This window comes from Sceloporus occidentalis, unplaced genomic scaffold, assembly GCF_023333645.1.
Source record: "Sceloporus occidentalis isolate IW3139 unplaced genomic scaffold, rSceOcc1.0.p SCAF_9, whole genome shotgun sequence".
NCBI classification, from domain to species: domain Eukaryota; kingdom Metazoa; phylum Chordata; class Lepidosauria; order Squamata; family Phrynosomatidae; genus Sceloporus; species Sceloporus occidentalis.
Window position 1 is genome coordinate 10,734,616 of NW_028316989.1, and position 14,980 is coordinate 10,749,595.

The following is a 14,980-nucleotide window of genomic DNA, read 5'->3' on the forward strand; positions in this document are numbered from 1 at the left end:
GGAGAAAAATGGCAACTTTTTACATTCGGAACGTGTATATATATATATATATATATATATTCACTCATTCTCTCTGTGTATGTTTATGCATGCACTTTAGATTATATGCCTCTGTCAGAATCCATTGTTGTTGGATCTTGTACAGTAAAGTGCCATGCAAAGTGATGATGCTATATAAAGAAACAAGAATAATAACAACAACAACACAAGAACAGCCACAGAAAATAAAAATACAGTGTTACAAACTACTACTTTAACATCAATAAAATCTGGGATTGATTTTGATGGTTTTCCTCAAGGTCTTACCAATAGTGTAGCCCCGGCTTTCTCCTGGACCAGGACTTGGCGTCACAATCGCTTCTGAAAAAGGTGTTAAGTACAAGATGGTAAGAACAAATAAACATAAGTACAGAAAAGGCAAGGCTAGATCAGACTGAGAGACCACCCATTCTAACACACCTGGCCAGAGAGCAACTGCACCCTCTTTCCCAAACTCCCCAGTACCAGCTGCTCAGAGGGACACTGCCGCTAAAGCTGCAGGGGCATGGAGCTACTCTGCATGGGGCTGTTTAATGCAAGTGTCCAGTTAAGAACTTTTTTAAGGATAGAAAGATTGTGTTCCATACACTGGCAGCTATGCAGCAGAAAGAACCCCAAGTCAGGAAGTTGGGAGGGCAGAGTCTCTTGCTCAGATACGACACTCCACTACTGGTTTATATAGCAAGTGGGTTGGCTCAAGACTGATGGCTTTACTTGCTCCCCAAACTGGGTCCTCTGCTACTTAATCAGGAAACCTAATGCTTGGTGATGCTAAAATTCTAGAGGTTGGATGAAAATAAATGGCATCTATTTCAGGCTAGCAGGATGACTCTTTCCTACAAGTAAAGAGTTGTTGTAACCCGCTTTGATCTCTTTTGGAAAAGCGGGCTATAAATAAACAGGATGATGATGATGATGATGATGATGATGATGATGATGATGATGATGCCTGGCCAAGCTGCACCACCAGCAGCAGCTTCTTAGATAACACTTTTTTTGCTGCTAACACCCCGAGAGTGGGTTGGTCTCCCAGGAGCGTCCTGATGATACTGACCTCTGAGATTAGCCCTGCTGTTCCCTGTTACTCTCCACCCGCACCTTCATTGTGCAAAGTATCAGGCACAAAACATAAAAATACAGAGTGAAAAAATACCACACTAAGATCGGGAAAAATTATCAGTATCATTTTAATATTTCTTGTAGAGGGACTCCATATTGGAAGTACTGACCATAGTATAAGTAGTCTAAGGGGATTGATAGACAGCCCCTAAAGGGTGGTGGGACGCCATCCCTTTCCTAGCTGGATCAGGTCCGCAGCAACTTCATGCTACAACCCTGAGCTGGCCTTTCAAGGGCACAAAAAAGAGCCGCAAAAAGCCTGAAAGCACCATAGCCATGATGACACGGCTAAATGGTGCTCCTTCGGTGCTGCACCATTTGGATGCAGCGCCAGAGGACTGTCATAATGCCACATCCCGTGTGGAGCGGCACCCAGCATCATGCTGCCCTGGGGCAGAGTCAGGGTGTGCATCATCTGGATGTGATGCCCCAATTCAGCCCTGTAAAGGCCCCAAGAAAGATCATAAGAACAGAAAGACAGAACAGTGTAAGAAAAGCCATGCTGGATTAGACGGAGAGCCCATCTATTAATACAGGCATACCTCAGTTAATAAAGCCTCTGGCAAAAAGCCCCTTTTTTACGAGGTCTTTTAATTCTCCCACAGTACCCCCTTTTCCCCTTGTTCTCTAGCTGGAAGCTTTTTTGAAATAGTGTCGGCACTGGGAGGATGCTGAAGGAAGGCTGGAGGAAAAACATTTTTTATGTCAAGTTGTAGCAGCATGTCTGCAGTAAATGCTGCAACAAAAGCCTGAGCTGGGTAAGAATGGGATTCTGCTCTAGCCAGTCCTGCTGTGTGTGCCTCCTACAACATACATGGCCTAGTTGTTATAGGAAACTTATATGACCTAGTTGATTGATTTCACATGTGCATATTGTTAGTTTTGCATAAGAGATTTTTACAAATTTGTTTACATTCTTTTTGTGGTGCAAGATCCTATCCCTATTCTTTCTGTTCTTTCTGCCTTTGCTACCCAACTTACTGTTAAAGAAGTAACATTCAGGAACACCTGAACTTTGTTGACTGAGGTAGATGTATATAGTGTTCTGCAATGGAATAGAGAGAGGGATGAACTCTGCATTACAGGCAGAACCCTTGCAGAATATTAAGAACTGGATAAAGGGTTGAGTTTTTGACCAGCAATCCAGCATCACAAAGGGCTGGGTCTACAAACAGGTTCTAAAAAGAAAGGTTCTTACCTTCTAAGACTTTACACATTCTGTTGCAGCTATCAAGAGTTTTAAATTTATTGCCATTGCCGTGGCAGCCGCCATAAACAAATGTTTCACATTTTTTGCTCCCAAAGTTGTAGTAATAATGGGTGAAATATCCATTGCAAGGCCCCTTGTCAGGGGAGAGGGTGCATACTGTAGGCAATGCTTTGAGAAACAATATTACATTGTTGTTGTTAACAACAATAATAATATTACTTGACACCACCATCATCCCACCTTTCCCCCAGTTTCAGACTCAAAGTGGTATAAATCAGTTAAAAGCAACATAAAGTATTGAAAGCTCATGAAAGCTGTAAAGCATAAAACTGAAACCCGTTAAAACAAACTAGAACAACATCAACAAATAAAATTGCAGAACTTTTCCTCTGAAAAATCAACTCTCAAAGGCCTGGTGCAATAAAAGTGGTTTTACTGGTTTGGGGGAAGATAGTAAGGAAGGTGCCAGTCTAGACTCTTTAGAAATGAATTCCAGAGCCAAAGGGCAGCCACTTAGGCCTCCTCCCACATTCCCACCAAAGGTATCTGTGAGAGTGGTGGGTCAGAGAGAGAAACACCTCCCCAGAAGAATAGGTTTCTATGGACTTGATCAGATGGGGACCTATGTACTTCCATCCCAAAAATGGTTAAAGTGTTGGCATCCCAGAAAAGCAAGCCAAATCGCTAAGGCTTATCACACAGAGAGCACAACAAGGGGTTAAAAACACATTACTTAGGCAAGAAATTATGTTGAAAGTGAATTTGAGTTTCAGATGGACAAGGACAGATCCCTGTTGCGAGCTTGGAAATAACTTTTTTGCGCATGCTCCAAACTGTCATTTCCACAAATGCATACGCATACATGCTCCAGAGAGGAAAGGGAAACCGGGGAGAAAATCCTCTGCCCCAAAAGCTGTTTCAGAGGAAGGCAGAATGAGGTTTCCATTTGCAAATGCTATTGTAATCAATATATGTAGATGCAAACTCAGATTTGAACTATAAAAACCTCATACATTACTTCATTACAGCAGCCCATGTAGGAATTGCCAGATTCTGGAAAACAGGGGCGGTATCTTTGAATGAAGGGTTGGAAAAGGTATGGGACCTATGGTTACTTGAAAAACTGCCTTACAGAATGGACAACCAAAATCAGGACCTTTCATAGACAATTGGTTCCCACTCACTGACTTTATAAACAAAGACAGAAACAAGAGAAGACAACTTCCATCTCATCTGAACCTTTGGTTGGACATTTTGGACTAGATTTACACAAAGACAGCACTGTACTTTAAAGTTACCACTGACATTGAACACTGAACATTGAACAGAACCCAAGAAGGAGACCGGCAACACAATTCAAATGAATTGGTTTACTTTGCTGTATTGTTGTGATATATTTTGTACATAGTTGTTTACTTATAATATTTTTTTAAAAAGTTTAAAAAGCTCACCTCTTTCATAGTGTCTCTGGCACCAAGTCCTGAAAAAACATGATTCGAATGTCTGCCAGTGACAGGTTCTTAATCCATTGGAGTTTATTTAGGATCAAAGATTTTTTCAGTTTACTGGGCAAACCGAATTAAAGCATCTCTTATAAATTTGTTTGGAGAAGACATCCTGGGCGGCACATTGTGTACTCATTCAATCTCTGATATGTCTGATTCTATTTCTGGGCAGAGTTCTTTTATCCAGGTGATCATAAATTGAAATAAGTCTCCTGTCTCCAAGCCCTCAAAAATTCCATGAAAATTGATATTTAAATGGCATTCCCAGTTTCCCAAATCTTTGATTTTGTTTAAAAGAAACTTGTTCATTTCTATAAGGTGGTGTATTTTATTATCAAGCAAGTTGAATTTCTGCAAACCCACTGTGGTCATATCTTCAATGATCCCAATTCTCCTGGTTAGGTCCATGAGTTTACAATCTAATGGTCCAAGGGCTGCCACCAATCTTTTTGCAGATCCGAGACCAGATTCTCTTTTGTCTGTTCCAACAGTTCTGGGAAGGAAATGTCTAATGTCTAATGTCTAATGACACTCCTTCCCCCTTTTCTGGATCTGTTAGGGGTTTGTGCCATGCTGTTTTCAGGAGCCCTGCACTCAGATTCAGAGGGTGACTTGGGCTTTCTTATGGTGGGTTTATAAATTTTCTACAGATTGATCCGCAGACCCCTTTCATAGTAAGTCCTGTTAAGCCAGGTGTCCCCCATCCTATATTTATGCATTTCATTGTTTATGTTTGTTTGCTTGTTTTTGTCTAAGTATAGCACCTTACATTTCTCCCAGTTGAAATTCTTTTTTTTAGTTTTGGCCCAGCTTTCTAATCTAATAAAGTCATTTTGAATTTTGATCCTTTCCTCTGTGCTACACCTAGCTACTCTTCCTAATCTGGTGTCATCTGCCTATTTGATAAGCATGCCCTCTATACTGTCATCCAAGTTGTTAATAAAGATGTTGAATAGCACTGGGGCAGAAGAGAAGCCTGTGGCACCCCATTGGACACTTCCCTCCAAGAGGAAGCGGAGCTATTGCTGAGCACTCTTTGCTTCAGCCTGTCGACCAATAACAAATCCATGTAACTGTTGCATTGTCTAGCCCACATCTTACTATCTTGTTTGCAAGAATATCGTGGAGGATCTTTTCAAAGGCCTTACTGAAATCAAACTTTGCCATATCCACAGCATTCCCTTCATCTACCAGGCTGCTTATTTGATCAAAAATGGCATGACCTGTTGTTGAGAAACCCACATTGACTATTTGTAATTATGGCATTCCTTTCTAAATGTCCACAGACTCTCTATCTAATGACCCCAATGACTCACAGAAGCCCCACAATCTCAGGAACAAACACATTTGCTCTAGTTTGAAAAAGACTCACCCAGTTAAAGATGGCCTCCCAGAAACAGCTCTCCTTCTGTTCCCTGTCCAAGGACTGTACTCCGCAGCCCTGGTCCTGCACTCAAACCTCTACACAATGCTAGCTTTATGAATGGGTTTACTCCCAACAAAGTGGTGACAGCATTGCAGTCTTAGTCAGGATTCAGCTCAGCATCTTCTCCTACATTTTTATTCCTTGTCTCCTTGTATAAACTTACTCCAATCCAATATGACAGGAATACCATGAATAGCCATGGATCACATTTAAATCGAACATTCAAATCAGAGAATTCTTACCTCTTGAGTCTTGACATATCTTTTTGCAGTCCTCAACAGTGCGAAAATTATTTGCATTGCTGCGACAGCCACCATAAATGAATTTTTCACATCTCTGGCTCACAACGTTGTAATAATAACGGGTTTGGTATTTTTGGCAAGGCCCTTTTTCATAGGCGAGTTTGCATATTGCAGGGAGGGTTGCTAGAAAACAAAGATAAGCAAAAATGATATAGCAAAAATGATACAGCGAAAATGTCCATTTCCGAAAAGAAAGCACTTTGCAGGTATTCATCCCTGTGGGACAGGCCCTTGCCTTTTAAAAAAATTGTTTCTCTCTGTTAACTGAAGCCTATGTTTTCTTGTGAGGTCTGTCAATATTCAGTCAATAGTGATTTATTTCCCTACATAAAGTCATCTGAGAAAAGGAACTGCCTTCTCCCTGGATTTCCAGTAGACAGTGATGCCTTCGTTCATATTTTGTCCCCATGCTTCTTCCATATTTTTTTATTACTGGAAGCAGTTCATTAAAAGGGAGGGGGAATCAATAGCAGTATAGAGCCTTTCCATTGAAGTTACTAGGAGCTCTCCAACTGCAAGCACTCATGAATTGCAGGCAGGCAGAAAAAGCTGCTCAGATGCCATTCTTCCCATTAGATTCAGGGAAGGAGGCAGATCATTTTATTCTTCTATGTGTGGCCACTGGGGCCCCCCAGAGGACAAAAATAGCAATGTTTGGCTCCAAAATGCTCCCAAATGGCATCTAGGGGGTGAGCAAACATTCCCACCATGTTCCCACCAGTGGACCTCCAAGGCATAAAACAATATTGCATTAAAAAATGTAACCCCAAAATGTCCACTAAGGGGTAAGAGGCTTTTTCACCACATATTGGTGCCCATTGGGGCCAATTTCTCCTGGTCTTGGGGAGACTTTTTGGAAATAGAAAGGGAACATGAGGAAGTCACTCTATTCTTGTTTTTTTAAAAAGGCTCTGCTGAATGAAAAAAATATATCCCCTAGATGGTGAAAATGCCCCATTTCTTATAGACAGGGTGTTGTGGGAAAATATGAGGTGTTTTGTTTTTAGGTGGGAGCAGGTACACAGAGGAATGTACCTCCAAGTTTTCCTAAGAACTAGGATTGTGTGCCTGCTAGCCTTCCATAGTTGCCCACTAAGTAGGCCTCCTCCTTTTCAGCATGTGTACCTGCTATCTGCAGTTATCTCCTAGCCCTTCCCTGCTTGTTCACACATCTTGTAAGATATGGGAAGGCCACTTCTGACGGTCAGGAAGGTCACATAAAACACATATACAACAAGAACATTATTAGGGGCTGGAACATCAACATTTGGCAACCTGTGCTGATTTTGGGTGTCAAAACTGAACAGCAACTGTCGAAACCTTTTGCATCACTGGTAGGTCAAGGCAAATGCTACTACCTGGGTGCCCCGTGTCCTCCTCATCCTTTCCTCCCCACTGAATGGCTGTGGGACTGCACCCAGTAAGAAAATAGGTAAGTAGGTGAGGGAAGGAAGTTGGAAGTGCTGAACTCCTCCATCCAGGAAGTACTAAAAAGACATTGGGTGCAATACACAGAAGAATTATACAAAATGAAGGACACATGGAATGAAGAGCCATATGAAGATGAACCCGAAATTCTAAAAAGTTAGGTGGAAACTGCAATAAGAGAAACAATGAAAAACAAATCATTAGGAACTGGTGCAATCCACATTGACAGAGTCGACTCTAGTGCTAACCGACCTATGTCAATAGATATGGAAAACAAAACATTGGCCAACAGTTTGGAAGTGATCAATATACATCCCGATCCACAAAAAGACACAAGAGACTCCAGCAACTATGGGACCATAGCACTGATCTGCCACACAAGCAAAATCATGCTTAAAACTCTGCAACATAGAGGCTGTGCAGACTGCCCTTAAAGGCTGCAGCCACCTCCAGCTGCACCAGACTGGGGCTGTGGCAACTGCATGCTGCAGCCCCAGTCTCTCCTCTCCACAGTGCAAATAGGAGCTGCAAAAAGCCGTCACATGGATGCAGCACCTGAGGAGCTCTGTGACACCACACGCTGTATGGAGAAGTTCACGGTGTCCTGCTGACCTGGGGGTAGTCCTGATGAGGAATTTGTAGTCAGGACAAGAGCCTTCTGTCAGAACAGAACACAGAGGACCTTATCACACGGGAGGGAGGGGGTTTGCAGCTCAGATCCGCAGTCACTCCTGTTCTGGCAATGCAAAGTGTGATGTTTTTTCACACCAGATCCAGAGTCATTCCTGTCTAGCAATGTGAATTAAGGTTAAAATGTTATGTTTTACCACACCTGGCTGCCTTTCTGTTGCCCTTCCGAATTGAGGGGGAAGCGAAGTCAGTTCAATTCCAAGCAAGTCACGTGATGCGGATTCAAGCAAAGCAGAGTGAGTGCACATTGTATTACCACACCAGAGCATACTTTGAGGGTTCAGCGATTTGAATCGGCACCCTTGCACATGCTCAGTGGGGCTCTGGACGCTGCCCTCCTTCTCTGCCCCCTCCTTGGCTGTCATCCTTCATCGGAGTCTAGGAGAAGGCAGGGGATGATGGCACTGGTGGCAGGCTGAAGGAGGGGAGCAGATCGGGGTCTAGGAGGATGCAGGGGATGATGGGATAGGCAGCAGGGTGAAGGAGGGGAGCAGATCGGGGTCTAGGAGAAGGCAGGGGATGATGGGATAGACGGCAGGCTGAAGGAGGGGAGCAGATCGGGGTCTAGGAGAAGGCAGGGGATGATGGGATAGGCGGCAGGGTGAAGGAGGGGAGCAGATCGGGGTCTAGGAGGATGCAGGGGACGCAGGGGATGATGGGATCGGCTGGTTGGCAGAGAGGAGGAGGGCATGAAGCAGGAGGAGGGGGATGATGGAGTAGGACGCAGGGGGCCAAGGGGGGGTGACATCGGAGTGGTTTTCCACACCAGACCAATTCGAAGTGCAATCGAAGTGAGCCTGGAAGCGAATTCTGTGAAGTCATTTTTTTCCCGGTTTTACCAAAATGAGGGGTCACTTTGGAATCACTGCAGAAGCACCTCACAAGGAGCTCCCATAAAAAGGAATGGCATCTGATAACACATTCACTTTACGATGTGAATGCACATCTTTGGAAGTGTAGTCACGTCGGAACTGAGCCGGAAAATCTCCAAAAATCTCTGATATACTCCAGAGAAGCAGAATGGTATATCAAAGAGCACTGGAGGACAGAGGGTCATGGACATTTCTCATCCATAGGGTAGCCATGAGTCGAGAGCAACTCAAAGGCAGTTAACAACAACAAATCACACAACAGGTAACCCTTCCCAAGTGTTCAACAAAGTAGATGCTGTCTCTAAGACTAGATAAATACAAGGCCACACTGCACATTGTTGTGCTTTTCTATGCTGCCAAGGAAAGAGATATGCTATAATAAAGGGATGAGGAATGACTGGTCGCTAGGAGTGGGCCATAATGGAATCCCTGGATGCTGCATCACTATTGATATTCGTTGGTTTCTGAAATTAAACAGAAATTCCAGTGGTTTTCCATGTGGAAATGTTCTATACAAGTCTCCAGGACTGAGAATCTTCTTCTCTTTGGGAAGAGAAAGGAACAAGATGGAGGATTGGTTCCTTGGCAGCAGTGTCATCAATTTTATGGGGCCCATAAAAAAGGCACAGAAGTACTTACAACTCCCAAATCATGTTTCCCACAACCACTATATCTGTATCTATAATATCTGAATATTTATATAGAAACTATGCTGCAAACAAATACAGAAGGAAATAGAGACTAGGACACTCAGCTGCTGAAAAGTTTTAAGTAACCCATGCAATTCCACAGAAGACGCCATTTTGAAAAGAATTCTACTTGGTTGCCCAAAGGAGATCACTAATTGTTCGCTTATATGTTGTATAATAATCCTGACAGTTCTTGCATCTGCCTTCAGATAGAAGGATGACCAGCTCTTACCTGCAACGTTCCAGCTGGGGACAAACAGATGTTCCAACCAAGGCATAAGTAGTCCCAAGAGTAAAAGGAGTAACATAAAGTTGCCCTTCATAGTGCCGTTTGATGCAAGTGCCCAGTTAACAATTAAGCTACTTTATTAATACTGTGTTCCATAATGGAATGGAGAGGGGGCTGAACTCTAAATCAGGCAGCAGCCCAAGCAAAATACCAAGAACCGGACACAAGCTGAGAAGCGGCATTGTCTATGTGGAGGAAGCTCCATGTTCCTAAATAAACAACATTAAGCACACACTGGAGCCCAATTTTTAGTATGTTCCAACTTGGGAAAGCCAGAAAGAGACTGGAATATACGATATTTCCAGTTGTCTCTGAGGATTCAACATAAACTTTCAAAACTTATGGTCCAATGTACTCTTGTGGATATATTGTTACAGGTGACATATGTTCTTCAGGTTCCCATGAAACAGCCAAAGGTGCATAGTCTAGATTGCAGGATCCCTTCTCATAGTTGGATGGAAGGTTGCTACGTGGCCATGTTCTAGAAGAGTTTATTCCTGACGTTTCGCCAGCAACAGACGCTGGTGAAACATCAGGAATAAACTCTTCTAGAACATGGCCACATAGCCCAAAAAAACCCACAATAAGTTGTCTTCTAATTCGGTTTTCATTTTAGAGAAGCCAGTTTGTTTATTACTGTCCTGGTTCACCAAACACACACACCGGCTGATAATGGAGGCAGAGGCTGTGAATTACAAGCAGCTCAAAAGTGTCCTTGCCTGTGAGAGTCCATCGAGAAAAGCATTGGTTAAGCAGTCCGAGGCAAAAGAGGCAACAGGAATCAAGGTCCACGTGGTCAAAGAAGCCAGGAAATCTGATGTAGGAATGCAGGAATCTAGAAACAAATATGCTGGCCAGGAAACACAGGAGTTGCTTCCGACAACTTAGGCAAATTCAGCTCTTAAATAGCCTGACACCAACTGGTTCTAATCGGAGCTTGCTTGCTGCTTAGTCTGCAACCTGGCTGAGTGTCTTAGCTCTATCTTTTGTTGGATCCTTCTGTTCCTCCTTCTTGATTGAGGACATAAGACCCCAGCTGTGTCCTCTGTCCCATTAGCAGATATGTTTTTCCCTTGGGGAGCTCTCTGGCCCACAGAAATAGACCTGGAAGCTCCATGTGGGCTATATGATTCCCACTTCTGCTAGGGCATGACTTACCATATAAACTCGTATACAAATCAACCTCATATGTAAGTCGAGGGAAGGTTTCAGGGTCAAAATCATGGCTTTTTATATGATCCATGGATAAGTCGGGGGTAAAATGGGGGGGGGGGCTATAACAAAGGATGTAAAAGGGAAAACACCACTTCCTTCCCTCCTACTCCTTATCTGGACCACTTCTGACCATCTAATAACACTTCCCTGGTGCTGGAAGAGAGGTGTGAAAATTGGATTGGAAAGGGAAAGAAGTGGAGTTAAATCGGGTGTTTTGTTGATAGGGGAGAAGGCTTTAAAATCATATTGGGAGGGGAATCACCACTTTCATACATATGCATACATAGACACACTCCTACCTAGGAAGCTCAAGGCACAAAGAGTGGGGCATCAGGGAAGTGCTTCTTTCAAGACTTTTCTAAGCAGTATTACCATAATGACTCATATATAAGTTGATCCAGGATTTTAAGGTCAATTTTTAAGCCTAAATTTCTCAATTTATAGTCAAGTATATACAGTATATATAAGAGGATAGAGGGCATCTATTTAAATCTAAAATGAACATGAATCCCCAACTCAGAAGTCACACCTCTGACATATTGGGGTCAATATGTGGCAGACTTATATTTACATTATAATGATACATTTTTTTCTTATTTTTATTAAATGTTTATTAATTTAACACATATATACATATATAAACACTACTTAGTGACAAAGGACAAACATAACATAAATTACAGATACAAATATTGACTTCTTAGAGTTCGTTCTGATTCATATTACAATGTCTTTTTCTCCTGATGTCTTCAATTAACTCCTTGTCATATGGAGGCCATTTAAGATCTATATCGAGTGGCAATTATATCTTATCCTTATACATCCTTTTCCAGTAATATAAAGTCATTAAAGAAACCTATAAAGTTTACGTAAGTCATATTCCCTAGGGAACATACAAAAATTGAGGTTCTATATTAAAGTTGCTTTCATAGTTGGAGAGTCTTGTTAGGTTAGCTTGATTAATTCTCTTATAGTTTAATTGCTTTTCTCTTTTAGATAGTCTACTAATGGGAGGCAGTCGCCTCCAACCTCTTCCCAGTCGTGGTCCTTCAGGATGCAGATAAGTTTATCCATTTCAATTATTTCTTTTAGTTTAATCAGCCATTCGTCAATTCTTTTTTCTTCCAAGTTCTGGCAAATACTATTCTGGCTGTAGTTGACATATAAGATAATAATTTGCCTTTTTTTCATGGAGACAGAAGATTTTTTTTCTAAAAGATCCATACTTTTATTTATATATTTATTTCATGTTTATGCCACCTTTCTCCCAAAACGTGACCTAAAATAAGATGGCTTTTGCCCTTGAAGTTCGCAGAATCCTTCCTGTTGTGATCCATGTTTCATCCAAGATCGAGGAACCCTTTTATTATTTCTATTTCCTCACTGTCTAGGTTAAATTTCAGTAGATTCTCCATGGCATTATTTTTGCTTTCTTTGGGCGCAACAACAAGCCTGCCTTTGCACTTTCTGCCTTGATTTTCCTTAGTAAGTGTTCTAGGTCTGTGATGTGTTCTGCTAGCATTTGCCTTAATGGGGCTTATTTTTGAGTAAGGATGTATGAGCTGTCCATCTCTTACAAATGCAGTAAGAGATGGCTTAAATCTTTAATGTGGCAAAGATCATTTTGTTTTTGCCACTGGTATTTCTTTTTATATCTCTGCCACTCAAGAGTTTTATCATCAATTGAGGCCTTTCCTAGTTTCTTCTCTGCCTGAGTGTTTTTCTCCCGGATCCATCCTTCATTTTCAACTCTTATCGCAACCTATTGATCGCTTTGTCTCTTTTTCCGAGAAGGAGAACAAAAAATGTCTGGTTAACGGAGCAATTTTCGAAGAGATGGCTGTGTTAGTCTGTTTCACCATAAAATGGAAGAGGCGGAGCAGAAATGAAGGAATCCAGCAACATCTTTGAGGCTAACTAATTTATTTCGGCATAAATTAGAGAAAAATATAGGTTTATGTAGAAAGGCCATAAAACATCTCTACACGCATGTGCCACACTCCTGAATGCAATCTGTTTCACTAAGAAAATTATTTTCATTGCCACGGCAGCCACCGAAAATGAACATTTCACACTTCTTGCTGTCACTGTTGTAGTAATACCGCGGAAAGCTTGCTCGACATTTCCCAACATGTTTAGGGAGTGTGCATCTTTCAGGTAATGATGCTGCAGGATAAAATAAAAACAAAGAGTCAGATGTACTGTCATGGTTCTTCCTTAAAGCAGTGCTAGAAAAAGCCTAAATGCCCTAAAGGAACAAGATCCCATCTGATCTTGGAAGCTAACCAGGGTCAGCTCTGGTTAGTACTTGGATGGGAGACCAGCAATGAATAACAAGTGCTGTAGGCTATGTGCCAGATGAAGGAGCTCACAAAACCATCTCTGGATATTCCTTGACTAACATGGGGCCGGAACAGACAGGCCAAAATAAAGCTGCTTTGGGTCACTTTAGAGGTATGCTGTTTAAATGGCACATGCATCCTAAGAGGCTGGAAACTGCGCCAAAACCACACTCCAGTCCTAAGAACTGAAGTGCAGCTTTGGCGCAGCTTCTGGTCTCTTAAGATGCATGTGTCATTTAAACAGCATACCTCCAAAGTGACATGAAGCAGCTTTATTTTGGCCTGTCTGTTTGGGCCCCATGTTAGTCTCTTGCAACATAAAAAGGAGGAAGGGAGGGTGTATGTAAGTGAGAGGTGGGAAACTGAATGTAGCAGCACCTTTAAGACTAAGTGGGTTTTATTTTTGCATAAGCATCAACAGATGCTTATGGAATTCAGATGCTGTAAACATCTGAAGAAATTAGTTTATATTCATGAAAGCAAATGTAAAAATAAAAACCTATCCATCTTAAAGCTGCCCTGGAACTCAAGAAAATCACTCAAGAAAATTTGAAAGCCCAAGAACTGTCATATTTTGGGAAACCCCACTGGACATGGTGATGCTATATTACATCATGTTAGGGTACTTGTTAATACCTACTGTATATACTCATGTGTAAGTCTAGAAATTTAGGTCAAAAAATTGACCCAAAAAATCTGAGTCGACTTATCCACGGGTCAAAGTAAGTACTGTATCTTAACTCTTATTTAAAAAAAGGAACCATCCCCTTGTGAAAGGGAAGATTATAATGAGTCTTGGAACCACTGATCTCCTCTACTCTGTAATCCATCCAGCCTTAAGAGTGAGCAAAAAGAGCTATGTCTTCTGGAATTTTGTAAGTTTTTGACAGTGTTTTTCTTTGCTTCATCCTTTAGAGCCTTTGCTAAATGCCCCTGAGTTTTACCCTCGACTTATCTATGAGTCATATCAAAATCCATAATTTTGGCCCCAAAACTTGCCCTCAACTTATACATGAGGTCGACTTATAGTCGAGTATATACGGTAATCCTTTATCCTCATGGATGAATCTACGAATGCAAATCTTCATTTGTTTTATTCTCACCTATAAACATGAACAGTAGACAAAATTACAAGAGGTTCTGGTCATTTTTTGTCTCTCCCCCACCACAGATTTAGGGATTTATTTCCAAAGGGGTTTTAAATGCAAAAAGCTCAGAATGGTTTTGTTCAAAATACATTTTTGAGCAAATGTCTTTTGCTATTGCTGTTGTTAATGGCATTTATCACATGGGAGGCAAGTGCCCTCCTCCCGTTAATAAAGCACATTTAACCATGTCAATATCCCGCAAGAGCGGGATGATTTTCAGACGATGTCCCCCGATATCGCCATTGTCGGGATATTATCCCATGAATAAAGCGGCAAAATCATGTTGCTTTTTATCCATGGCATTTTCCCATGAATAAAAAGCGGCACGATGTTGCCACTTTATTCACGGGACAGTTTCCCGATAATGGTGATGCCAGGGGACATTGTCTGAAAATCATCCCACTCTTGTGGGATATCGACGGGATTAAATGCCGCTTTATTAATGGGAGGAGGATGCTTGCCTCCCGTGAGATATAGTCCGATGTGTGCATTCAAGTCACTATTGACTTATGGCAACCCTAAGGTGAACCTATCATGGGTTTTTCTTGGCCAGATTTGTTCCAAGGAGCTTTGCCACTGCCTTCCTCTGAGGCTGAGAGCATGTGACTTGCCCAAGGCCACCCAGTTTCATGGCTGAGCTGGGAATTGAACCCTGGTCTCCAGAGGCATAGGCCAACACTCAAACCACTACGCCATGCAAAAAGTA

At 42.0% G+C, this 14,980-nt stretch overlaps 1 protein-coding gene across 1 annotated transcript; it reads right to left on the minus strand.

Moving 5' to 3' along the window:
- Positions 1 to 1,569: 1,569 nt before the first annotated feature.
- On the minus strand, positions 1,570 to 14,658 carry LOC149306884 (BPTI/Kunitz domain-containing protein-like). The gene is made up of 6 exons (XM_089538218.1): positions 14,622 to 14,658; positions 12,770 to 12,950; positions 9,513 to 9,526; positions 5,542 to 5,724; positions 2,357 to 2,524; positions 1,570 to 1,598 (listed from the first exon to the last, which is right to left on the minus strand). Exons 1-6 carry the CDS (start codon positions 14,656 to 14,658, stop codon positions 1,570 to 1,572), a joined length of 612 nt encoding a protein of 203 aa, XP_089394344.1.
- Between the last annotated feature and the right edge of the window lie 322 nt (positions 14,659 to 14,980).